The sequence below is a fragment of the Gastrolobium bilobum genome, unplaced genomic scaffold, assembly GCF_033153095.1.
Source record: "Gastrolobium bilobum isolate Gb01-03AN ecotype WA unplaced genomic scaffold, APGP_CSIRO_Gbil_v1 utg9008, whole genome shotgun sequence".
NCBI classification, from domain to species: Eukaryota; Viridiplantae; Streptophyta; class Magnoliopsida; order Fabales; family Fabaceae; genus Gastrolobium; species Gastrolobium bilobum.
The window spans coordinates 424,664-452,002 of record NW_026898340.1 but is presented as its reverse complement, the minus strand read 5'-3'; the positions used below and the strand labels follow the sequence as shown (position 1 = coordinate 452,002).

Below are 27,339 nucleotides of genomic sequence, written 5' to 3'. Positions count from 1 at the left end.
CCGGCAACGGCGCCAAAAACTTGTTGGACGTTTAGCAAGTGCACTAGTCGAACAAGTAATAAAATGATGAGTAAAGATCGTTCCCACGAGGATTTGTGTCAAGCACTGACTAACCATATATACTTGAGTTGAATCAAACAAAAGTTCATAGATTGCATAGATTTCTTGTCACCAGAAACTACACTGAATTGAATTAAAACTTGATAAATAAATAAAATATAAATTATAATGTAAACAAGTGGTCAGATGTCATTTTCCCTCAAACATGAATTTATAGATGAACCAATTTCCATTATGAATTATCTACTATGTGATGTTGATCAACCTTTTTCTTATCATCTCAAGATGTAATCCCTTACTACCCTGATAGACACATTAATCAGAAACCCCAATCCCTTGGTGATTCCTTTCTTAATACATGCATTAGTTACTAAGGTCTTAAGATCACATCAGAATCCTAGCATCAATCCCTTGACTACTAGAACATTGATGATGAAGTTGTCAAAAATAGAGAAACAATGTAAACATGTTTGTTCTACACTATTCCTCAACATGAAGAATTAATCAAGACAACTTCATATAATCACATAATAGATAAACAAAACATCTAATTAACCATTCATAAATTCAAACTTGAGTTCCATTGAATCAGACTACAAAGGACTCTACTCAGACATAATTGAAATACAAACAAGAGAAGAAAGATAGATCAAACTCCATTGTCATGATAGTTGAGTCTTCAATCTCCAAGTACAATTACATAGGAAATACTAACTATTACAAGAACTAATCTTAAAGAATTTGGAAATTCAGAGAAAATGAGGAGTCAGATCAGATCTATGAAAGACCTGATCTGATCTCCCTTCTCCTAGTGTGATGGGAAAAGTCAGAATGAGATATGATAGGATAGATCTGATATCTGGAATATGTCAGAATGTGAAGGCCCCTTGTCCTTTTATAATTTACAAATTACAACTGAAAACTGACATGGGCGCTAAAACTCTCATTTCTGGACGCTTTAGCGCTCAACCTTGACGGATGCCCAACTGCTTTTAACTGTCTTGGGCGCTAAAACGCTCAGTTTTGGGCGTTTTAATGTTCAGCACCAGCATCTTTTGTGCAGCAGGGCGCTAAAATGCTCAGTTTTGGGCATTTTAATGTTCAGCACCAGCATCTTTTGTGCAACAGGGCGCTAAAACGCTCAATTTTGGGCGTTTTAGCACCCAACACTTAGAATTTTCCCATTCTTCAGAATCTTCTTCCTTCTCTCTTTTGCTTCTTGAGCTTCATTTCCCTACAAAAACAATGTAAATTTTCAACATAAGCTTCAGAACTTGTATTTGAGAGATTTCCAGGACATTAACCTCTTTTCCATCCATTTAATCACACAAATTGATATTAATTCATGCTTAAAAACCTGATGAACTAAGGGTTCATCAGTTTCAATCTCACATAATAAAATTAGCTATCTTCCAAATATTTCTACCCCTAAACCATGCCACATTACAGCCCTAAAAGGACCTTCAGATTTATTTTTGCATGTTATATATGTTTCTCATCTTTAGGAAGTTGAGAATAAGATCAAGCCTATGGTAGTACTATTACACTGATGGATTGAGTGATTATACCCAAAACACTTGAGTGATGAGTGTATTGTTTATCTTAGTGAGGGGTATTCAAGTTAGATTCTAATTTCTTTTTTGAAAATGAAAAGTTTTGTTTGAAATTCTCAACACTGAAAATCATGCATACTTAGCATAGTATTCTCATGAGTTTCTGCTCTAAATTAATTGTTTGATGCGATGTTATGTTTGTATTTTATGTGTCTCTTCTCACAAGGTTACGTTCCTGCTTTATAGTGGTTACGTTCCTGCTTTATAGCGCTTATTCTAGTTTATTGTTGAGGACAACAATGTCTAAATCTGAGAATTGTTTAATGAGTCTCCAAATTACTATGTATTAAGTGTCAATATGAGCATGAAATTGATTTAAAAGTAATTAAAAGTTATGAGAATTATAGTTAAATTTTTATTTTATTTTCAATAATACTCTCATAAGATTTCTTATATTTTGCAGTAAATTTCAGCTCAATAAAGAGATAAATTGGAGAGATCAAGTAGAGTTGCTTTGGATTTCTGAATCATTCAAAATCTTATCAAATCTTCGTTTGAATATTTTTAAGGAAAGTTTTCCATTAAATAAAAAGAGGAAGATTTGAAGGATTGGATCAAAGATATGATTAGAGATTCTAGTGAAGATTCCATTGAAGATATTACGAAAAATTAAAAGATATGGTTTCATCCCTATAAAAAGGCATCTCTTGGAAACACAAGGACATAATTAGACAAAGGCAAGCAGACTGAGAGGAAGGAGGAGAACACCAGAGTCCAGAGTTGAAGATTTCAGAGAGAGGAGCTTGAAGGAGACTGAGTGATAAACCCTTGGTTTACCATGTTTTTATGCTAAATTCTACAAGAATTATATGGTAGATTGCATGGAATACAAGGTGTTATATGATAAAATCATAAAGATTTGAAAATTGAGCTAATGTTTTGATATCTTGCTCATTTTGAAGGTAAATCCACAAGATTTGGTGCTAAGAAGTGATAAAGGAATCATAACAAAAATTTGAAGCCCAATCTGCAGGATCTTAAATAAAAACTGAAACAAATCAAGATTTGATTGGGAATTGATAGAGATTCATGGGGAGATTTGATGAAGAATTAAAAGATATGACTTCAAAAGTTATAAATAGGGAGCTTGGGGTCAATGGAATACACTAATTCACAGACACACTGTTGGGTGTCAAAAGCCGTTGGATGAAAAATATATTATGATGAAGACGTTCCTCAGTTTACTAAGAAAGAACACAGTTGTTTTCTTAGTTCAACCCAAGTGCGCAAGTGCACGCATCAAGTAATAAATGAGAGTATTATGCCCAGATTATCGTTCCCACGAGGATAGAACTCTAATTAGTGTCTTATACTATTTTATAAAGAATGGAAATGAAAAGAAAAGTTAGTAATTGACCTATTTGGTCAAAGATTCCCTACTGTCTTGACAACGTTCCTCATGGACAGTAGGTTCAATCAGACAGCAAACAGTTCATCGCTTCGTTATGTATGTCAACCTTCTTGTTTAGGGAAGGAACAGCAATATTCATGAGAGGTTTTATAGATACAAGATTAAATAAAGAAGAAAAATACAAAAAGTAATAACAATAATCAAGGGACAACAAGGTGGATGGTTTAAAAATAAAAATAACAGAAGGAACGGATCTACTGCTCCATTCATAAATAATTATTTTCTCTGCTCAGGACTCAACACTTAAGTATTTGTTCCAGTTTCCTTTCTGCCAACGTCTGATTCCTCAGCTTATGGACTAGATGGCTCACAAGTTTCCATATTCCTATGGCTCCCTTGACTCCAACAGGTACTTAGTGCAGAACCTTAAAATGAATGAAGTGATCCCTTATTCCTAAGGCAACCAGCAATACTGTTTCCACAGTACTGCCTTCCCCCTCTGGTTAAGCTGTCTGAAATCCCTTCCTTATGGAAGATCCTTTCTCAGTATGTGTTCGATTTCCAAAGATACACAATGAAGATAACACACTTAACCAGAGAAACACAAAAGCTGTAATACAAGAGTTTCAAAAATAAATTTTTAAGAACGTTGCAGTTTTTCCATTCCACAGATAATCTAGCCCATGGCTACTAGTTTAAATATAATTATTCCAAACTGAAGTCCCATAGACCCGAGATTCAGTTCAGAGATAACGAGTAGAAATGAGAGAAATAACACTTGTATTTAAATAAAAACAAATTGAATACAACAAAATGAAAAGTGGAAAAGATGGTTATTGCTCGTGAGGAGTCTCAAGTGGGTGATAAAGAAAGAAGAAGAAGTGTTGTCACTTAACTAAAGTTAAAACTATACAAATAAAAACTACAAAAATAAACTAAGTGATCTCTTCTTAAGGAATTCAATCCCTCAGGAATTTGATTGATGTTTTCGTGCTGGAACGTCCTATTTATAGGTAGAAAAGTAAAAGGCAAGCTTGTAAATTCTTTGGAGTCGATTTCTTGATTGTATGAAAGGGGCGGTGTGAACAGTGCTTTGAGGGGCGCACGTGGCTGGATGGGACAGTTTTGTTGAGATTTGTCTTTCCTTCTGACTTCCCCCATGCCTTGCTTTCCTTTTCGGCCAATATGAACCGTTTATTCCCTGTTGTGCACCTTTCTCCTTGGTTGAGTGTTGCCCACTTGTGCTTAATTGGAAACTTCTTTTCAACGTTTCCTGAAAAGTGGTCAGAAAGATTGAGTGAGTGAAGCAGGTGTATTTAATGTTCCAAATCCGTTCCCCTTTTTATATATTTTCCAAAGATTACATCACCTTCCGTTCCCACCTGTGTTTTTGTGATAAAGATATAAAATATGTGCTTTTAGTGCTAAAGTTGCTCATCAGGTGAGGGAACAGATGGTATTTTGTCATCAAAATAGGCTTAGATGGGCACGGATTTCTGTCCCATCAAACACCCTAAAACTAAATTGTTGGTTGTCCTCAAACAACTCAGAAATAGTGGCTTAGGCTGCTCAATTTCAAAGAATAGCTCAACTTCATAAGCTTGAGCCAGCAAGTAGTCATAAACTTTTCAAAGATTGAACTACTTTCCACAGGTGTTGAGTAGAAAGAATTTGTTCCCAGATGAGTGATGATTGCTGATCTTCTGTCTCACTATCACTCAGGGTTGGTGTTTCTCTGTCCATTTCTGGATGTGATTCTTTAAACTTGCTTATCTGCTGCTTTCCTAAGAAGTGCAGGTGTCTTCCAAGTCAAGGATATTTGTGAAAAGGATTGATGGAAGGGTGTTAAAAAATGGAATGGTCACAAGTTTTGAGTCAAGGAACGTGTTTCAATTTTTTTTGTTTCAGAGCTGGACTTTTCTGTTTGAGGGAACACCTTGTCTTTTGTACCTTCTTCTCCTCCTTTGGAGGAAGCTTTTTTGGTATTTTCTTCTGAATTCTTTTGAATGGTTGTTCCTATTTTCTTTTTCTTTCTTTTTGTCCATTGTGCTCCTATCGGATTTGTTCCTTGCTCTTTTTTGTTGACCTGTGAGTGAGTGTGAGCGTGTGGGGTAAAGTTGTGGTGTGAATGGGACTGGAAGTGTTTGGATGATTGTGAGGGGGTTAGTGTTTGGTGGTTTGATCCTTGTTAGTGAAATTCACCTGTTCTTCAGTAGTACTTACAACATCAAGGCAAGTTTAGAAGTTTCATTGTGGTGACACCTCAGGAACGCTCTCATGAGTAAGTATTTTGCATTTTTCGTTCCTCACCAATTTTAGTTCACACAGATCAGCATTCTTCAAAAATCTAAAGATTAAATTAATTTCACCTTTTCTATGTCAAGCATTCAGAGTAAGAACAAGAATGATTACTTAGTGACTTTGTGTTTCATGCCATTGATTATTCAAAGTTTCACAGCCACAGTACTATAAATGAGATGTATGCTCCAAACAGTTTGATCAAAAGGATTTTTTTATTTCAAAAAGAAATTACACTTGCACTAAGGAACGGAAAAGAAAACAAAGGGAAATAACAGAAAACAATAAATAGGTGAATAAGCAAAAAAAGGTGGATCTTTCTCCTTTTCAATAAGGACGTCTCTTGCCCAAATCAGAATTCTTCTCAGCATCACGTTCCTCCTGTGTGGGTGGTCTCCTGCTGAGCTGTTCTCTTAGTCTTCTTACTTCAGCTTCAGGGAGCCACTTCTCAACTTCTTTCAGTAGATCGCTGATCACAGTAGTGAGGTGCACAACGGTGGTTCTCATCATTATTCTACTATTGTGGATGTGCACCAGGTGTCCTTCCATATCCAGCATTCGGTGTTCCAACTGAGTGATTTTCCCTCCAAATATGTACCAAAAGCTTTGAGAGCTTCTTTGGTTTCTGTTCGTTCCTCGGTGTTCTTGAGGAGGAGTTTCTTCAGCTATAGCTCAACTCTAGTGTTGTGCAGGGAGTAAGCAAGTTGCAGGGATTCAGATCCTTTCTTGATTTCGTCCCTGACAGCTTGCAAGGTTGGTGCAGAAGGTGCAGCCCTGATGCTGCTGATGCTGTCTCTGATGGTGTTAAGGAGCTGCTCTCTTTCTGTTCTCTGTTGTTCCTGGAACTTATTGATAGCAGAAGAGAGTTGATCCATTCTGTTCCTAAGAGCCTTCAACTCTTCAGTGGTATCAGTCATGTTGATATGGGGAACGGATGGAGTTTCAGGCAGCAACTTCTCCATCTTCTTTCCCAACATTTCAAACAGTTCAGCAATCCCTATATGGGATTTTCTCCTTGAGCCAATGAGGATTGCTGGAATGGGGGAAGATGGCTTCTTCTTCTTCTGGTTGCTGTTGTCAAAAGCTGGAGGTTCTTCAGGTGCTTGCCTGACAGCAACCTCCTGTATTCTTGAGGAAGAGGGGGCAGTTGTTGTTTGTTCCTCTATCAGTAGAGGGACTTCCATGCCCTCTTCTTCTGCTAGAGCCCTAGCAATGGCCTCGTCCCCAGAAGTGTCGGGACGGATGATGGGACAAGAGAGGGGCCCTCCCAGGCTGAGTTGCCTGGGAACAATTGGCTTTTTCTTTTTAGGGGATTCAGCAAGAATTCCCTTTCCTTTATCAAGGTTCTTTTGTGGCTAAGCTACTTGCTCAGCCACCTGTTCTTGTACAGCAGGTGCTGCATCTGTTTCTCTCATTCCCTCTCCTTCTTGTTGCCTAGGAAAGGGTTGTTGGATCACTAGTGGTGGTGAAGAATGAGCAGGTGATGGTGGAGGGGACGGAACGTCAGAGGAATTAGAAGCGGAGCTACTTGAGGATGTCTCCCTAGTAGCTGGTGTGGATTTTGACGTTCCTTCAGTTTTAAGCCTTTTTGCAACAGGCTCATTGTCTTCACTGTCCCCCTCCTTGTCAGAGAGGGTGATAGGTTTCTCAGAGGATGGTCCCTCTGGCCTTTTGATGCTGCTGAAGGTTATCTTCAGCCTCTGACTGGAACGTTCCCCCTTTCTTGGGGGAGCTTTGGCAGGGCACTTCTTTTTTCCCTGCTTGCTCTCAGTAGCAGCAGGGGCTTCCTTCTTCACCTTGGTGGGAGGTGGAACGGTTCGTCTTGCCTGAGTGTAGGCAGAAGTGGATGATTTTGAAGGGGTGGCCTTCGTGGTTGTCTTCTTTGGGGCCTCAAGGCCTGGAATATCTGTTTCACTGTCAGTGGTCCTCAGACCATTCCACGTTTTGAAATCGATGACAGACCCTACCACTAGGTCTTCATCTTCATAAGTCTTGACCTTGGCCCTCAAACAGAGCTTTGTGATTAAGCAAGGAAGGTAGACAATAGTCTTTTTGATTTCCTTTTGCAGGCTGCTATATATGAGAGGTACTGCGTCAAAGGGAATATTCTTCATGATGCAGTAGAGTTGTATCTATAATGCCCATTTGACTGTGGCATCATGAGAGGAAGGAGTCATATTAGAGTTAACAAAAAGAGACCAGAATTTGGCCTCGTCTTTCAGATTGCCCTTGCAGAGGGCTCCTTTTGAATAGATAGGATCACTAGTGATGATCAAATCCTTTACTTCTTGTGCGAACTGTGGGACTTTCTTGCTTTCGATGTATCCTTGGTACAGGCAGTTGGGGATAGTTGGGAGGTTGAGGACTTCCTTGATGGCAGAGGGGGAGAATGATACTTTCTTCCCTCTCACCATTACTTCATCATTGGTGTATCCTTCGGGCAGCCTCTTTGCGTGGTACAGGAACTCAGCCACCAAGGAAGTGTTGAGTTCTCGTACATCTGTGGCGAATAGAGTCCACTGTAGTTTGGTTAAAGCTTTCTTCACGAATGATGGAAGAAGAGATTTGTCCTGTAAGAAGATGTTTCTCTCTGGATAGAGAGCTACAGCATCTTCGGTGATTTCTGGGTCTTGGTTATGGCTGGCAAAATGGACAACGATTACGGAGAGCTTAGTCATGGTTATGGAAGAAAGAAGGGCTTAGGGAAAAAATGCAGAATAGGGTGATGAGAGGAAAAGTTTCTAAGTTAGAAGAAGGTGGTAAAGATTGAAGAGTACAGAGGATGAGTTTAAATAAGCATGCAGAGGAGGGAAAATGAGGAGTTTTTCAGGACGTGGAGGTTAAAGACAGGGAGTTGAAGAAGTGGTGGAATGGGAACATTCTGGAACGAAAGGTTAGGGTGAGTGGTATTCAACTGCTACTGATGGTGGTAAGGAAGTGGAACGGTTTAGGTTAGAAACGTGGGAGAGAGGGAAATAGGGTAGAAGCAATTGCATTAATGGCTGAGGAGACAGTTGCTTTTTCAGGGCACGTTTTCAAAATTTGCAATGAGTGCAGATTTGATACGGTTGCGTATATGTGAGTGACTCAGCATGGACAAGTGTCCTTGTCACTCTTATCTCCTAAGCCAGGGAACGTTCCCTTTGTCTTTTACCTACACTATAACAATAATAAACTAATTCCTAATAAATAAAGTGCAAGCCTACTTAATAAAAGAACCTGAAATATAAATTGCATTGCAAAGAAATACTAATTATTTAAAAATTGCAAATGAAGGTGTGTGCAAATAAAATTAAATATATATATATAAAAAAAATTAATTTTTTTAATTTTTTTTAGAGAAATAATATGGGAATGTGTGGTTATTGAACCACCCCAAAACTACGTTCCTGGAACGTAACATATTTTATTTGGATTTGGAGTTGAACATCAGACGTTCCCTCCATTTTGGGAGCTATGTGGTTAAGGCTAACCACTCTAAAACTTTGCTCTTTGTTAGAGGGCAAAGGTATCCACTGGGTTGCCTTCTAGTCAGCGCTTAGTTTAATGTCTTTAGCTAGACATGTTACTAACCTCTCAGGTTTCTGGGGAGGTTGTTGAGGGAACTTCAGTATCTTCTGGTAAATGGCCCGGTGTCCTGGTGTTAAGGCTAGCAGCTATCTGTCCCAGGTGGGACTCAATGTTTCTGACCACAACATCGTTTCTGGTGACATATTCTTTGATATAGCTTTCCAAGGTGTTGATGCGTTGGTCATCCCTTTGGAATGGAGCATAATTGGATCTTCTATGTGGTTCATATGCTTCGTTCCCACTGCTCCTGCCTTGTTGCTACTGCTGCTGATTGTTGTATGGTCTTTGGTTAATGGGTGGTCTCCATTGTGGATTATGGTTCTGATCCTTCACTATGGTTCCTCCAGGGTTTTGATTGTTGTTGCTTCCTATAGTCTGGTTGTCTCTGGCCTGGGTGAAGTTTCTGTTCTCGAAGTTTTCTGCATAACACACCAAGGCAGTAGATGGACAGTCTGTTGAATCATGAAGGTCACCACAGGCTGAGCATGGTTCACTCTCAGTTGCTGTGAGTTGTAAGACTTCCATCCTTGGTTGTTCTTGATCAGCTTTCAGATTCTTCACCTCATTCATCAGGGTGGCCAGTTGGGATTCCATGGCAGTTTGTTTCTCTAATTCTAGCATTCCTGGCTTCCTTACTGGGCTCATCCGTTCCAATGGCCATTGGAGACATCTTTCTGCAGTGCCTTCAATGATTTCGTTCCTGGATTCAAGGGTACCTGTAAAAAACTATTTTCTTGCAGCAAAGTCTAAATGTGATTGAGAAGTATGATCAATGCCTTTATAAAAAGACTGTAAAACTCCCCAACTCTCCACCCCATGGTTTGGACACTTTCTGATGATGTCCTTGTATCTCTCCCAAGCTTCATAAAGATTTTCTCCATGAAACATTCTAAAGTTAGAGAGTTCTGCCCTAGCATTAGCTTGTCGAGACATAGGGATAAACCTTTCTATGAACTTGTTAGAAAGTTTCTCCCAAGAGTGGATGGATCCAGGGGTGAGAGTTTTCATCCATGTTTTTGCTTTTGAGCCTAGGGAGTGAGGAAACAACCTCATTCTCATGCTTTCCTCTGTCACACCCTCAGCTTTGAAGTTATCACAAATGCCTTGAAAGTTTGTGAGGTGTGTGTACGAATCTTCTGCAGGGAGTCCATGGAAGACTCCAGCTTCCCTGACATGTGGAACATGATGGGTTTCAATTCAAAATTAAAGGCTACAGGAGGGAGGATTACTCCCATTTCTGGTCTGTTCCTGAAAGGAGCAGCCAAAGTTCTAAAATTCTGATCATGAGGGATTTCATCGTTGTTATTGTTATGATCAGCCATGTTTTCAAAAATATTTTCCCTGAGATTTCTTCTCCTTCTATGTAAAGTGCGTTCTGGCTCAAGGTCAAAGAAGAACTCAGGTATCTTAGTGGAGTGGGGAGAATCTGTTTCAGACTCTTCATCCATAAACCGTAAAACAGATAGTATGAATCAGTAGAATATGTGACAAAAAATGAAAATGAAATATACAGAGTATGTATGTACTTAAAACAATAATATGGACAAAATTTAGTGTATCTATCCTCGGCAACGGCGCCAAAAACTTGTTGGGTGTCAAAAGCTGTTGGATGAAAAATATATTATGATGAAGACGTTCCTCAGTTTACTAAGAAAGAACACAGTTGTTTTCTTAGTTCAACCCAAGTGCGCAAGTGCACGCATCAAGTAATAAATGGGAGTATTATGCCCAAATTATCGTTCCCACGAGAATAGAACTCTAATTAGTGTCTTATACTGTTTTATAAAGAATGAAAATGAAAAGAAAAGTTAGTAATTGACCTGTTTGGTCATACATTCCTCAAGGACAGTAGGTTCAATCAGACAGCAAACAGTTCATCACTTTGTTATGTATGTCAACCTTCTTGTTTAGGGAAGGAACAACAATATTCATGAGAGGTTTTATAGATACAAGATTAAATAAAGAAGAAAAATACAAAAAGTAATAACAATAATCAAGGGACAACAGGGTGGATGGTTTAAAAACAATAATAACAGAAGGAACAGATCCACTGCTCCATTCATAAATAATTATTTTCTCTGCTCAGGACTCAACACTTAAGTATTTGTTCCAGTTTCCTTTGTGCCAATGTCTGATTCCTCAGCTTATGGACTAGATGGCTCACAAGTTTCCATATTCCTATGGCTCCCTTGACTCCAACAGGTACTTAATGCAGAACCTTAAAATGAACGAAGTGTTCCCTTATTCCTAAGGCAACCAACAATACTCTTTCCACAGTACTGCCTTCCCCCTCTGGTTAAGCTGTCTGAAATCCCTTCCTTATGGAAGATCCTTTCTCAGTATGTGTTCGATTTCCAAAGATACACAATAAAGATAGCACACTTAACCAGGGAAACACAAAAGCTGTAATACAAGAGTTTCGAAAATAATTTTTTAAGAACTTTGCATGTTTCCATTCCACAGATAATTTTGCCCATGGCTACTAGTTTAAACATAATTATTCCAAACTAACCACCAGAGCACCACCATCTCGCCATCATCCGCCTGACCCCAACCACCTGAGCAGCACCGCCTTGCCACCACGCGCACTGCCGCTCCATCTCGCAGACAGCCACGTACACCCCTTTAGTACTGTGCACATTCATTTACTCGTTGCAGGTCTCACATCCGTTGTTGCTAGTGTTGTCACTGTTTGAAACTTCATTACACTATAAAGTTGCACACCTTGTGTCATATGTGTGGCCTTTCACCTTTTTTTTTGTTTCACATCTTTTACTTGGTGAAAATAGGGTTTAAAATATAGTCTGGAGTTTAGTCAAATCTTCATGAATATATGGGCCCATATGCTTTCTTCTCTTTTATTTGAAATCCATCTTTTCCATTTTTTTGCACATGTAACTTAACATTTGTTTACTTGTCACATTGTTACCTAATTTAGTGTTTGTTTATTTGCAAAAGATGTTGACACTTATGAATTACATTCAGCATTGTAAATAGTTTAGTTTTTTTTAGTTTTTTTTTAAGTTTAAATGTTAAAGTGAATTATGTTAAGTCCTAAATGATTAATAAAATAATAAAAAATGGTGAACATATCTATTGTCTTCATTAGTTCAGATTAGGTGTAGGATATAGACTACTATAGGGAATAATCTTGTCAATTGTCATAGTGTTAAAATAAAAATAAAAAACAAAAAATAAATATAAAATAAACATAAAAAAACAACAAAATAACCAAAATGTACATGTTTCCTTATAAGTCATATTCATGTAGATAGATGGTTATCTTTTTGTATTGGGTATTTATCTATTTGTTGATAAAATATGAATAAATATTTTGAAAATTACAAAAAAATAAAAATAATGATTACGCTATCGCGTTTGTTACTTTGATTACTAGTACATGTTTGCTTATGTTATGACATATATTATAAGCAACATTAAAAAATACAAAAAAAAATATGGAAAATAAATCAATAGAGCTTTATTTTAAATCCAACGAATGATTTTCAACATTGATGTATGGTTATCCATCCTCAAGGGATAATTTAACCATGACAGTTTGTTAATCCCATAATCTTTTGAATCATTTTAGCCGTGACGGCTTGATGATTCAAAATTTATTGTAAAATTTATAATAAAAATAATAATAATGTCAAATCTATTTTTAAAAGGATTAGCTGAGTTGAGATAGCTTGTTAATCTGGTAATCTTTTGAATCATTTTAGCTGTGACAGCTTGGTGATTCAAAATTTATTGTAAAATTTACAAAAATAAAAATAAAATTATTGAAATAAATATAAATCATCAAAGCCAAAACTTTCCAATGATTTTCGTTAAAAGTATTTTTAAAAATTAAATTCAATCAACACACAAATATTTTTTACAAAACGACGTAGCGGGATCCTTCTCGTCAAGCACAAAAATAAATTTTAAAAATTAGTTTTTTTTCCTTAATCATTTTTTGTTTAATTCTTTGTGGTGAAATAAATATTTAAATTCTTATCAATAATTTGCACAATTAATATAAGGTAACCGTTTCTTTTAACGGACGGTGTAGGGTGCTAACACCTTCCCTACTCGTAATCGTCTCCTGAATTCATTTCTGTTTTCATAGACCAATTTTTTTTAAAAAAAAGGGTTTTTCCAATGTTTTTCACAAATAAATCTTGGTGGTGACTATTTTTTTTAACATTCCAATTTTTTGCCGTCACGTCGCGATCCGGTTGCGACAGTGAGCAATTAGGCGAAGTGATCCTCCATATTTTTGGATTACTGAGATATATTCATATATCTCACCCCGCGTTATTGGGGCGATGTTTCAGTTGGTTGTAGCAGTGCTGGAGTCATGGGGAGGGAGAGCATGTGGAGTGCATGGAGATAGCATGCCATTTTGCATTTTGGATTATTTTGTATAGGATAGACTTAGACATGAACATTTTATATTGCATGAGTGATATGTAGCATGCTTTTGTTGTTTATGTTGTATTTTGGCTAAGTCTAGTGTTGTATAATTATGTTATTTGGATTTGGAGTATTTTATTTGGAGTTATATTTGGTATTTGGAGAAATGTAATTTAAAGAACTATGGACCTTGTGTAAATTTATGAAGCATGTATCTGATGGAAGGGCAATAGAGCTATTCTAGGTTATGATGATATTGTCCAATGATGTAAATGCATGAAATGGAATTATGTGATTGAAATGAGTAATAAGTTGTAAATTGGTTAAGCAATGGATTATGAATGAAATGAGAAATAATGTAAATATGTTGTGGATTGTAAGAGCACCAAGGTTTGTTGATTCTTGTGTGCCACCCCTTTCAATTAGGTACCATTTGATGACTTAGAACACAATTTGGTAAAGTGGGATTAGTTAATAAAATAAAGGAGATGCCATCGAATTTTCTAAGAATTGATCAGTTTTTAGGCCAACTTTGGGAGAACATATCTCCCTCCACAGAAGTCCAATTGGGACGTGCTATACACCATTTTAAAGGTTGAGATGTCAGATATATTGTCTCAAAATTTTGTGCCATTTAGAGTGTACAACATTCTGTAGGACGAAGAGAACACAGACTACCCAAACTGGACAAGTGCATGGGATATTCGAGTCTCCTGTTTCTAAAAATCATATCTCCCTCAATTCTTACTCAAATTAGACTTATGACATATCAAATTGAAGATCAAGGAGTCTAGTATTCTATATAAAATTTTGAGACAATTTGCTTCAATAAATCGTTGGAAATCACAAAAATGGTGAGAGATATTTGGTACTTTGTTTGGAGTTGATTGACAGCTTTGCTTGTTCAACTTCAAATGGTGATATTCAGAGCTAGAAAACTCCAAATAAGGCGTGTGATACCTTGTTGGAAAGGTAATAGAGTCTAGTTTAACATACTAAAAGATAGGAAATTAATAATACGTAGATCATGCCCAATATTAAAAAAATAGAAGCGTATTCAGGTTTAGAAAAATGAAAAAAGTGAGATTTATGTTGAGTGGGTTTATGGGAACCTCTTAGTAACTTAAAATAAGTATTGTATGATAGTTAAACAAGTATAATATTAATTCCGCATTTAGAATTCAGTTATGATCATAGTTAATATCATTACGGTTTATGTTGTTTTCAAATGCTTACATAATGAAAAGGAAAAAGTTTATTCGTATTTTTAAATAAATTACTGTGATTGTAACTGCGCAATATCATAATCAATGTTAACAATATCGGTACGTAATAGGCTGTTACAGTTTCTGTCAAAATAGTACTTGTTATTATATTTGGACATAGACTTGATCATTGGTTATGGTTTTGAAAGTTAAATAAAGTTCTATATGGTTATGGGACTATATACAATTAAAGTTTTAAATTAATAAATGAAGTAAGGCAATTACATAAAAGAAAATTAAAAAGAAAAAGTTAAGTCACGTAGTTAATGGTAAGCTATTGTGATACTTTTAATTAAGTCTTCTACTTATTTAATTCAATGTGTAGCGCTTTTATTACCATAATGTAAGTTAACATACCAGCTCGAGATGGGGTGTTACAGAAACAACAGAATAACAATGATAAATAGTGCCAAGAACCATCGTTGGCACGCTTCCCTAAAAATCATCAAAATTCAACAAATAATATCACTAATCATATTTCTTGATTCTAAATATCTTTTCCAACATATATTCAATCTTAGAGTAGTAATCTCACTTTTCACGTTTTTCAGTGTAATTGGATCGCACTATTTTTACCTAGTAAAAATACTACTATTCATTAATTTTTCATAAACTTACTTATCCACTCTAAATTTCGTTCTGAATCCATTTTTAGTAATATTTTTCTCAATTAAGGTCAAATTTTATCATTTTACAATTCAAGGTTACTTATATGTCAATTTACCGTTTTACCCTTCATGTATATTTTGACCCAAAATTTAGAGTTTTCATTAAACATATCCTCTAACCCACAATTTAACTATTATTATGTATTTTAAATATGTGAGGTGTTATAGGTTGTATCCGTGAGCTGAACTCAAAAAATGGTAAATGGGGTTTGGTGTAAGTACCGGAATCCGCCATTGATGAACAAGGTTAGTTTCCTCCTCAGTGGTGTGGTTAAGTTTTGTTTGAGAAGTGGAAAGAAGAAAGGAAGACTTTGAGGACAAGAAATGGAAAAGTACATCCAGGAAACAATAGCAAACATGGGAAGGCAAATGAGGGAGGTGGATGTCGGTGGGAAGAAAAATGGTGGCTGGAATGTGGGATGGTGATGGTTGGTCTTTGATAAATCGGTGGGGTTAATTTTGTAAAATCACTCCATATTCCCAGTAATATTTTACAATCAATCAAATATATATTATCAAAAAAATTGACCCAACATTTTCAGTAATATTTTGATCCACTAAATAATTTTTTATTAATATTCATGGAAAACTCACTTTCCAATCATATTTTCCCGCCAATAATAATTTCTCCAACAATCCAAAAAATTTAAAGCAAATTCCCATCAAAGGTCGACAATCTAAAAAAATATATAATAAAAGAAAGGAGAAGAATATTGTAACAACCAATTGGTGTTACTATCAATATTACTACTAATCAATTTCACCGTTAGATCGATTATGTTGATCCAACGATTATATTTATTTTCATCTTTGTATAATTATGATTCCCCATATTTAATGTTTTATATTTATTTTTACCTTTGTATGGTTATGATTTTTCATACTTAATGCTTTTACATTAAATACGGAGAATCATAACCATACAAAGATGAAAATAAATATAACTGTGGGATCAACATAATTGATTTAATGGTGAAATTAATTGATAGGAATCAGTAATTGATTATTCCAATATCCTACTCCCAGAAGAAAATAAAAAATAGAAATGGTAAAATATTGAGTCGCCCTGCACGTGTTCAAATTTACTCGTTCAGCTACAGCTTCAGCCTTATTCAGAGCATCACTTTGGGTTTTCGCACTTTGGGTTTGTCTCAGAAAACGCAGAATCTTCAGAATATTAGGGTTTCGAATCGCTCGCTGTGATGGCGCTGTTTGGCCGAGTCAGATCGGGGATCTCTCTCTTCAACAAATTAGGGTTTCTTACTTCCCAGAGATCCACTATCCAACGCTCCCTCGTTGCCCCTGCCATTCCCCTGGTGAAAAACCGATCTAAATCTTTTTCTCAACACTCTCTTTGTTCCTCTGATTTCAGTTTGATGCACTAAACCAATGTTCAAGAATACCATAGATTGTTAGTGTTTCGAAATTGACATTTTTTTAACTTCGATTTTTTTCCAAGTGATCAAACGTGTTAGACCTTGATTTTTTTTTTTTTTTTGAAATCCTCGCCCCCCGCCCCCATTTTTATGGGTTGGTGTGTGATAGATAACCCCTTTTATGCATATAAGCTGATTACCCTTTTATTAAAAAAAAAAAATCTCCCATTTTTGTTGTTTGTTATTGCGTTGCGCCTTTTCTTTGATTCTTTGAAGTATAAGAACCTGCATTCTCGTGCCTTTTGACAACTTACAGTGTTGTATGCTCTAAGGTTCAGGGATGACTGATTTACTCTGGAGTCAGTTTACTGCATCATGTTTCAGCATTTTGGCTGCATTTTCTTTTTAATTTTTATTTTTTGTGAATAACTTGTTCCCATCTCATCTTTGCTTGTGCAGGTCTCCAGAAATTATGCCAACGTCCCGGGGCAAAAGGAAGACAAAGTTAAGGTAATCGAATAGAAGAAGAAAATAGAATATAAGAAGAAAGAGTGTACAGTTAACTGAGATAAACTGCAAGGAATAAATTCAAATCGGTTGAGTAGTTATTTAAGTGGAATGCTTATATTTTTTTTTCATCATATATCGTATTTTATTTTGGACTGAATGAATATTAGTAAAATGTTTTTGTTACCAAAAAAAAATTGTTTTTTTCTTCCACTTTGTTTGTCCTTATTGATGGTTTGATCTGTTTTTCCCATTTTCTTGTTGCTTCATTGATTTTTTAGGTCCCTGTGGCCATGTTTGGAGGTTCAGGAAACTATGCCTCTGCTTTGTATATTGCAGCAGTGAAAACTAATGCTGTGGAAAAGGTTGAGTCTGAGATTCTCACATTTGTTGAGGTGGTAAAGAATAGTAATGTTATTTCACATTTTATAAAGGACTTGTCTGTGAAAAAGGATGTTAGAGTTAAGGTCATCCAGGAGATTTGTGCTGAAGCTAAGTTTTCAGATGTTACAAAGAACTTCCTTGGTAAGTATGATAATCTTCCTATTATATTATGATTTTTACAAAGTTATTGTTACGTTTATATTGCTAAAAGAAATTTTGAGGTATTTTAAACTTTGTGGTTTTAACAGCTTGAGTCGGAGAAACTATTACATTTATTTCATGTCAATGATGTTGGCTTCTGGCCTTCTGCTTCCCCTCTGAATATCTAAGTGACACTATGATGGAACCCATAATTTCAATAGCAAATACACTGAGAAATAACAAGAAAATGGCAGTAACACAGCAATGGCAGTAAACGAAACAGAACAACAAGGCTCTTCATCCTAATTACAGACTTAAACAATTAACAATAACAGGAATTACAATGCAGAAAATAGACACCTAAAGACCTCACTCACTCTCAAGCCAATATACCTAGGTCAAAGAGATCCCAAGAGATCCTTTCCCAAAATCCCACTCCAAATATTCTGAATACATGCCCTCTCACATTACCCATTCCTCCTCTATATATTCTACCCTCCTGGAATAATCTGGAATCATTACCTAACTAACTAACCTATACACCACACTCAGGCCCATCAATACTCCCCTTCCAAAATTCACCTTGTCCTCAAGGTGAAGGAAGGAGGATAAGTGATATAAAAGAACTTCCACCTGGGTCCCATTGTTTAAAGCTCCGTGACCACATTGGCAGTTTCAGATCTGTTTTCGTTCCATGAACCTCACCCCTTAAGTTCGAGGAACAGTTAGAAGTAAGACCCGCAATAATGAGGATGTGTAATTTCTGGTTGCCTTCGTCTCCCACTGCCTCACCGTCCAAAATCTTCCCCCTTTTTTCTGGTGCACCCCAATCTTGAATAAAATAGCGCTGAAATACTGGGTCTTGCACACGTCTGGAAAGAAGGAAGCATTGCCCTTGAAGCAGATGCGGTGCAGCTGCCTGACTCTAAGCTCTTCCAACGACAACTTATTGAAACGCACTCCACTGTTAGCGTTGGGATTGCAACTCCTCTTTCCTTCGCTGGGTGCAACCGTGGACCTTTTTGTTTGAAGGTTGCTATTCGCCCCAGGCCCATAATTTTGGCCCACTGATATATTTTGGCCATTATTTTGTTGGCTGGTATTAGAAAGCCCATTTGGTGCCTCTTGAAGTTTATTGGGCCTCGCACAGTAACTACCTTCTCCATGGGTCGACCCGATTTTGCTCTGCCTACTTGATAACCTGACCCAACACCTAATCTTCTTCCTCTCTTCGTCCCTAAATGCCATACCCATACCAGACATTCTGGAAACGCAGCTTAACACACATGGTCGCTCTTTTTCCTTTTTTTTTCCTCATGTTCTCCTTCGTCTCCTTCTTTATTTTCTTCTTTTTCTTTGATTTTTGTTTCTTCTTCTGCATCATTTTCATCCCCTTCTGCAACTTCTTCGTTTTCGACTTTGGTGATGTCTTCTTCTTCCGCTTCTTTCTCTTCGTCTTTCTCTGATTCTTCTTCTTCGATTTTGTTTTCTCTGTCTTCTCCAGCTTCTTCCACTCCTTCGTCAAACTCCCTCTTCTTCTTCGGCAGTCTTAGATCTTCCTCAGCTTCTTCTTTTTTCTTTTTTATTTTCTTTTGTTCGTTGCTGTTCTTCTTCGCTGATTTCTTCTACTGTGCTTCCATCTTCATCTGAGCTTCGATCTGCTTCTTCTTCTGTCTCTACTTCGATCTCTCTTTTTCCTTCTTCGATTTTTTTAAAGCTCTGGAACTTCCTCTGCTCGTATTCAAGTCTCCAAGTTTTCATCCCCTTGAGTGCTACTTCGCAAGCCTTCACCATTTTTAATAGCTTTTCTTGGAACTCAGCATTGCTAGTTCTTCTCATTTTTTTTTTTTATAGATCTGGATCAAATCGCAATCCCAGGATGGAACCCATAATTTCAATAGCAAATACACTGAGAAATAACAAGAAAATGGCAGTAACACAACAATAGCAGTCAACGAAACAGAACAACAAGGCTCTTCATCCTAATTACAGACTTAAACAATTAACAATAACAGGAATTACAATGCAGCAAATAGACACCAAAAGACCTCACTCAATCTCAAGCTAATATATCTAGGCTAAAGAGATCCCAAGAGATGCTTTCCCAAAATCCCACTCCAAATATTCTGAATACATGCATACCTCACACTCCCACACTCCCACAGTCCCCTCCTTATATCTTATTATTTGAGAATATTCTAGAATAACTCCCTAACTAACTAACTAATTATCTCAAGCCCATCACTAATTATCTCAGGCCCATCAGGTTCAAAACCCTCACTCTCCAAAAGCCACTTTGGGCCTTGACTAGTCTGAATCAAGATGGGCACTTGGACCTATTTAGGGTGGCAAAGGTAACCCAACACCTGTGACCCTAACTCGAGATCTTGTTTAAGGAAAACCGAGCTCCTTGCTAACAGACCAATAGATGTTTCAGATGACTTGGAAGCAACAATTAATTATCATCATGAGAAAAGTTGTCGAAAATGAAAATTATAGACATTTTACTTAAGAATTCAGAGGGTAGTAAGGTTGAGGATAAATTTCATCAAAACATTGGAGCTAGTTGGGTGATGAGGAGCTATACATTAAAATTAATCTCTAATCAAGGACAGTAAATTGAAGATACAGACATAGAACCTACTGAACTATGTGACTTCTTGACAATATGCTGAGGTAGGTGGTGTAATAACATTGAGAATGAATACAAATATAACAAACACAAGAGCAGAATTGGCTCCAATGATTTTAGGTCACACTCACATAACATGACCAAATACAGACAAATAAATGAAAGCGAGAGAGAAAATTCAAGTAGAAGAGTTGAAAAAGATTAAAGGCAAATGAAGTACAATAATATGTGATTGTGAAGAGGTTATGAGAAAAAATCTTTTGCTGTTTTCAGGATTAATGTTCTAAAGTCAGAAGCGAATTCACATGTACAATGCCAACTTCGTGGATTAAAGATCCAAACAGATAGCTCTTCTATTTTAGTTAAGGCCTGTGTCTCGAGGTTATCCCGAAAAACAGTTAACATTCCAGTGGTTAACATCCCATAAGTAAAACTAGTATTGATCTGATGAGCATTAAATGGTAAACATATAGGAATTCTGAAAAGAAAAGAAATTTAAATAAGTAGTCCCAAGAAATTAACACATTGGAGTTTAGAATAATAATTAATTCACATAAGTTTCTACAAATTGCTTGCGTGCATGAGGGGGCACCTACGCAAACATATTTTTCCTGTATCTTGCTTGAAGGAAAAAAATTATGTAAAACAATAGAAATAATTCCATTGGGGATAAGAGAGAGAAAAAAATGGAACTGGGGGAAGAATAAGGAATCCTTCAAAATAGAGAAACAAAAAGAAAGCAAAGATCCAAAGAGGCTTACATCGCATAATATATATAAATAGTTTGGGAATATATGAATTAAGAATATGTTACCAAGGCTCAAGTTTTTGGACAACATCTTGTAGATTCAATATTAGGTGGTCAATTGAGGAATGTGTTATCTATTGAATTATGTTCAAAAATTATATTATTGCTAAAGTTTTCTTGTAGGAATAATTAGTATTTGTTTGTCATAAAAGGCAAATTGTCTGATAAATTTTTTTGCCTATTAGTGTGATGGGCCTGAAATATGATGGGCCTGAGTGTGGTGTATAGGTTAGTTAGTTAGGTAATGATTCCAGATTATTCCTGGAGGGTAGAATATATAGAGGAGGAATGGGTAATGTGAGAGGGCATGTATTCAGAATATTTGGAGTGAGATTTTGGGAAAGGATCTCTTGGGATCTCTTTGGCCTAGGTATATTGGCTTGAGAGTGAGTGAGGTCTTTTGGTGTCTATTTTATGCATTGTAATTCCTGTTATTGTTAATTGTTTAAGTCTGTAATTAGGATGAGGAGCCTTGTTGTTCTGTTTCGTTTATTGTCATTGTTGTGTTATTGCCATTTTCTTGTTATTTCTCAGTGTATTTGCTATTGAAATTATGGGGTTCCATCATTTCAACTTCGTGATCTCCTCCTCCTCCACAGAATTTTGGAACAACTGTAAATCTGTATTTCATTTTTTTTTAGTTTTTCAAATCTGTGGATCAAAGAGCACTCCCAGGAATGTAGTGCTCTGATACCAAATTGATGGAACCCATAATTTCAATAGCAAATACACTGAGAAATAATAAGAAAATGGCAGTAACACATCATTGGCAGTAAACGAAACAGAACAACAAGGCTCCTCATCCTAATTACAGAATTAAACAATTAACAATAACAGGAATTACAATGCAGAAAATAGACACCAAAAGGCCTCACTCACTCTCAAGCCAATATATTTAGGCCAAAGAGGATCCCAAGAGATCCTTTCCCAAAATTCCACTCCAAATATTCTGAATACATGCATACCTCACACTCCCACACTCCCCTCCTTATATCCTATTATTTGAGAATATTCTAGAATAACTCCGTAACTAACTAACTAATTATATCAAGCCCATCACTAATTATCTCAGGCCCAGCAGAACGAAAAAAATAGACTGTTTCTGTACGAGTTACTTGTAATTAGAGCTTCTATGCTGGTTAACTTTGACTGTGTGAATTTAAATTTTTTCTTACCATCTAGCATATTCCTTGTAATGAAATCATGGGCTTTATACATTATGCTGGATTAGTATCCGTTAATCTGAAGATCGTTACTTTGCATTAGGATCTGCTGCATATAACAATTAACAAATATGGTTATTATGGTTTTTTCCTTTACTCTTTTCCCCTGTAAAGTATGATGACATTATTTAATAAAAATATGATGTTAGTCATCAAGGTGATGTGTAATGGTATTAGGATGTTTAATTCTTGTTTTCAAAAACTACTAATTACTTGGCTGTCCCTTTTGTAACACTTAACAATTTCATTGATCTATAACTAATTAGATCTACATTGTTTTTCTAATACTATAATTCATTGATTATTTTGTTTGTTATAGTTGTCGTTGCTGAGAATGGGAGGCTTAAAAACATAGACACCATTGCTAAGAGGTTTAGGGAGTTGGCAATGGCATACAAGGGAGAAGTGAAAGCGATTGTGACCACTGTCTTTGTAAGTAGTACTTCTTTGATGGCTAAGTTTATTTCTAAAATGTAATGCAACATATTACATATTTGTACTTTCTATTGCGGTATTCAGTTCCATGATTTCTTCAATACAATGATTGGATTCAATATTGTGAATGTTAAGAGATACTATATTCTAATAGTGATGTGCTTTAACTTAAGTACACATAATACCATATTTTCATTTCTTTTATTATTGATAAAAGACTAGGAGAGTCACTATTCCATATGCATAATTTTTCTGAAATACTTCAAAAAGTTCTTATCTCAATTAAATTCTTTGAAACAAATCACTTGATTTTGGGTTTACAAAAGTAATTCAAAAATTAAATTCAACAAAACATTCTTTTTGATACCATCGTTTCTCTCTCCACCATTCTCATTCCGCAACCATCATGTTTTCTTCAAGTACCATCTTTTTATGTGCTCTCTCTCTCTCTCTCTCTCTATATATATATATATATATATATGGGGAGGGTTCTTTTGACTCCAGAGTAAGACTTTTAAGTCTTACTCCTCATCTCAGCCGTTGATGGACGGAAATTAACAGTTGTCATTTATAGTATAATTAATAATTAATTAATTAATATAACTTCATAAACTATAACCGTTGGATGGACGGAAATCAACGGCTAGGATAGGGAGTAAGACTTATAAGTCTTACTCTAGAGTCAAATGATCTCTCTCCTATATATATATATATATATATATATAAAGGCAGGATCCTTGACACTGATGTCAAACTTTGAAAGATTGAATGTGTAAACTGGTGGTTTTGGGAATTATATTAGCATTGGCTTTTGAATGATTGACTGGATATGTGATATGATCTTATCTCATCAAAATTACCTAACTTTCTATAATTTTATACCAGCCTCTTCCCCCTGAAGAGGAGAAGGCACTGAAGGAGACTCTTCAGGAAATGATAGGTTCTGGGGCAAAGGTTCATCTTGAACAAAAGGTATTAGTGTGATATATTTTCTTCTATTTTCCCTTACTCTGTTACACACACGTGCACATATATCTGTTTGTGTGTGTATGCCATCTAAGTTCAATTTGTCAAATTGGGTTTTCTTTTTTGGATTTTCAGATTGATCCAAGCATACTTGGTGGTCTAGTGGTGGAATTTAGCCAGAAGGTCTTTGATATGTCCATTAAGACTAGGGCACAACAAATGGAGAGGATCCTCCGAGAGCCCATTAATATTGGAAACATCTAGAAAACAATTTTCCCCTGATAATTGTGTCATCATGGTTTAACGAAAGAAGCATTACATTCTTGTTTATTATAAATTGTGTGGATCTGGATTTGTATGGGATAGAATGCCATCACTTTGCAAATAAAAAGATACCTCTTACAATTTCCTGTTATGCTTCATTGTCATTTGAATGTATCTGACTATATTTTTGATTTGGTCTTTTGTGATCTCACTTTTGATTTGGTCTTTTGTGATCTCACTTAGCTCCTGTTGTCCATTGGTATTAATTTATTCGTACTAAGGATTGCAAATTTCAAATTATATTACACCCATTGGTATTAAGTTGCTTCTCTGATAATCTGGATACGTAGATGTGAATGATGCTTCCTAATGCAAGACAAGGAAAATGATGCTGGGTGTAGCCGTTCGATGGCTGGTTATTTATCAACAGCCAATTTTTGCTATTCCTGAGCGTTGAACATATCCCTGGCAGCAGAGTTTAAAGTGCGCTTTCTATGATTGTTTACCACCCTAAAAATTGCCTAAAAAACCTCAATTGTCCTTTTTGTTTCCCCCCCTTCACCCTCTTAATTGAGTGTCTCCAAAATGTCCTGACAAACATTTTATTTATAGGATTGCATATATTGAGAATAAAATTAAAAAACGCAGAGGATAGTTTGGGATTTGTGATTATTTTTGGTCATGTGGGCACCACCAGTTTGATATTATGTTCTCATAAAACATAATTGGTCGTATTCAAAGAAAAAAGAAAAGAAAACATAATTGGTATTTTAAAATTGTGGTGGATAAATATGTCAAATTTCTGGGACAAGTTTTATATCAATAGTACTGGGGTCGAAGCAAGCTTGGTGTGTTATCACATGATCAGACAACTTAGTGGTGGAGCTAGATCATTGCATGACAATGAAGACAATTGTGGATTCGAATCAACTATTTACCTGATAACGTGGGGCGCCTTTTGAATATAAATAGCTTTTGCTTTTGTGCTTTTGGAAGAAATGGATTAGATGATATGTTTCTGCAACAAATTGAGAGATACAAAAGTTAAACACGGTATACAGATAGAGTTGCTTTAATAAAATAATTGTCTAGTTCTACGTAATTGAAGTTATTGTAAAGAGTATGTACGCACTCTGTAATTTAAAGCATTTTTTATTTTTTTATTTTTGGTAAAATTTTTAAAGCATTTAATGTTCATCCTGAAGAGCACAGGAGATATGATATATAAAGTCATCATCTTCTTAATCTAAAAGCTAATGTGTATAATGTTGGAGGTATTAGTACATAGGTATCCTAGAAACAATTTGAAAGTCAAATGGGTCCATGTATTTATTTATTGCTATAAATAAATTTTATGAATAAAAGCATTCTTTATCTTGCTTCATATTGCATGTCTCAAATATTGAATATAAGTAATTGGATAAAGCTCTTGGAATGGAACGAGTGTCACATTGAGGATCTGTGATAGGGATTACGATCATGAGGGCTCAATGACACCACACGTCCATTACTAGAAATATGTTCCTAGTCTAGAGATACCGATAATGGGCAGTGGTGATCTCGGGTAAGACTAGCACGACCCAGCTACTTGCATGGAGATGCAAGGTAGAGTCCTCGTGAGCTATAGACATGGAGATGTCTTAGCTGACTCGTGGGTGGACCTATTGGAGAATAGCTCGCATTGAACTGACCCACAAAGAGACACTACAAGGAAATCTCACAGATAGTATCAATAGGTAATGTCTCTTATTATTTGGGTGTGTCTTTCCTTAGACCTGACGTTGTCATATAGACCTGTGCTCTGGAAGGCTTGCTTTGATTGTATACCTTGTCTGCCTAAAACATGGAGACTCGTAGATATACTCTTGGGCATGCCCTAAGGACTCAGGCTTAGTGTGACAAGCTAAAGAAATTCATGAATCTCTGTGAAAGATTAGGTTATCCATAGACCGGTGAAACCGGGATGACATTTACGTGGCTCGAGAATCTATGCATAGTAAAGGAGTCATGAGATGGCCCACTCTTTAGAGTCCGTAAATGAAGATTCCTTGTTTCGGCAAAAGCTAACCTTAGACCGCAAGGGTTGATACGTTTTTCTTGACCTAGGTCAATGAGACGGATAACTGAGACGAAAGGACAATTCACACGGTAACCAAATAGGTATAACAGGTTGATCATTCGATGAACTCAACTAGCTCTAGGACAATAAAGTATTGCTAGTGCTCTGTGTTATCATTAGATGGATTGAGCCTAAACCTGTTTATGTCAGTGGCTATGTTGGGCCTGATGGCGCACACAAACACTTTAAGTTGTCTTGAATTCTAGCATATGTGGTTTTGGCTCAATAAGGGATAGTGGGCCTAAGTTGGTGAAGCCCACATATTGGGCCAAGATAGGGTAGGTGGCATCATGGGCCAAGTCAGACTTGATTCTTGATGTAACCTAATTAATTTAAATGTATTTACGAAAAAAAAAAATTAATTTAAATGTTAAATTAATAAAATTAATTTGAATTCTAATTTTGAAATTTGAATTTAAATAATTTGAATTCTAATTTTGAATTTTGAATTTGAAATTTGAATTTATAAAAATTTAATTTAACTTCTAATCTTAGATTTTGAATTTAAATGTAGTCATTAAATTAGATTTAATGAAGATGAAGAAAATAAAGGAAATCAATTAATTAGATTGATTGACCAAAATTAAGGAAACAGATTAATTAAATTTGACATTTTGATCGAATAAAGATTTGATATTTAATTTTTTATTCAGTAAAAATATGATCTTTGTATAAAATTATAAACTTTTAGATATGTTAAATGTTAATATGTCCATGTAAAAGCATAGAAACATATTTTGTAAATTTTTGAGCTTGTTTGGTTACTAACTTTTCAGGTGCAAATAAAGGAAGGGGATGGTCATGGTACCCAAAATTAAATTTTAATCTTTGTAATTTAATTTTGGTAAATAAGGCTTGTATGCCTTGTCTTTCTTTTACTCTTGTGTAAATTCTTTTCTCACCTTACTCCCCCCAAATGTAACTTGGGGTTTCTTGAATTAATACGTAATTAGAAATTAGGCTAGTGGCGTTTTAGGCATGGAGTAGTCCATAAAGGAGTCGCGGCTTAAGGAGCAAGATGGGAGAAGATGGCATGAGTACTATGACTATCCCAAAATAAATTTGATTAATTATGTCTATGAATGTATGCGTGTATGTCAAAGCGACTAATATGCATGTCATAAAATCACGTATGTATGTTTCTATTATGCATGTCCAAAAGCATTTAGTATAGTATGTTGTAGATGTATGAAATAGGGCAACGACTAGCATGATAATACAATATGCGCGTTTGATGAGACTAGGTAAATCCCTAATA

The 27,339-nt window shown here is 35.9% G+C and overlaps 2 protein-coding genes across 2 annotated transcripts; one reads left to right on the top strand and one right to left on the bottom strand.

The window, feature by feature from the left end:
- Positions 1-5,987: 5,987 nt before the first annotated feature.
- Positions 5,988-7,436, bottom strand: LOC133315029 (uncharacterized). Its single transcript, XM_061516572.1, has 2 exons — positions 6,691-7,436; positions 5,988-6,603 (listed from the first exon to the last, which is right to left on the bottom strand). The coding sequence occupies exons 1-2, from the start codon at positions 7,434-7,436 to the stop codon at positions 5,988-5,990; spliced, it is 1,362 nt and encodes a 453-aa protein (XP_061372556.1).
- An 8,893-nt stretch (positions 7,437-16,329) lies between these two features.
- On the top strand, positions 16,330-24,113 carry LOC133315044 (ATP synthase subunit O, mitochondrial). Its single transcript, XM_061516590.1, has 6 exons — positions 16,330-16,542; positions 17,062-17,112; positions 17,391-17,634; positions 22,617-22,729; positions 23,618-23,704; positions 23,834-24,113. Exons 1-6 carry the CDS (start codon positions 16,429-16,431, stop codon positions 23,960-23,962), a joined length of 738 nt encoding a protein of 245 aa, XP_061372574.1. The 5' UTR covers positions 16,330-16,428; the 3' UTR covers positions 23,963-24,113.
- The last annotated feature ends 3,226 nt before the right edge of the window (positions 24,114-27,339 follow it).

Coding starts and splice junctions, on each gene's coding strand:
- LOC133315029 (XM_061516572.1), bottom strand. CDS start 7,436: ATGAAGAATATTCCCTTTGACGCAGTACCTCTCATATATAGCAGCCTG. Junction 6,604..6,690: donor GTACAAGAACAGGTGGCTGA/GCAAGTAGCTTA, acceptor AATTGTTCCCAG/GCAACTCAGCCTGGGAGGGC.
- LOC133315044 (XM_061516590.1), top strand. CDS start 16,429: ATGGCGCTGTTTGGCCGAGTCAGATCGGGGATCTCTCTCTTCAACAAA. Junction 17,635..22,616: donor TGTTACAAAGAACTTCCTTG/GTAAGTATGATA, acceptor TGTTTGTTATAG/TTGTCGTTGCTGAGAATGGG. Junction 23,705..23,833: donor AGGTTCATCTTGAACAAAAG/GTATTAGTGTGA, acceptor TTGGATTTTCAG/ATTGATCCAAGCATACTTGG.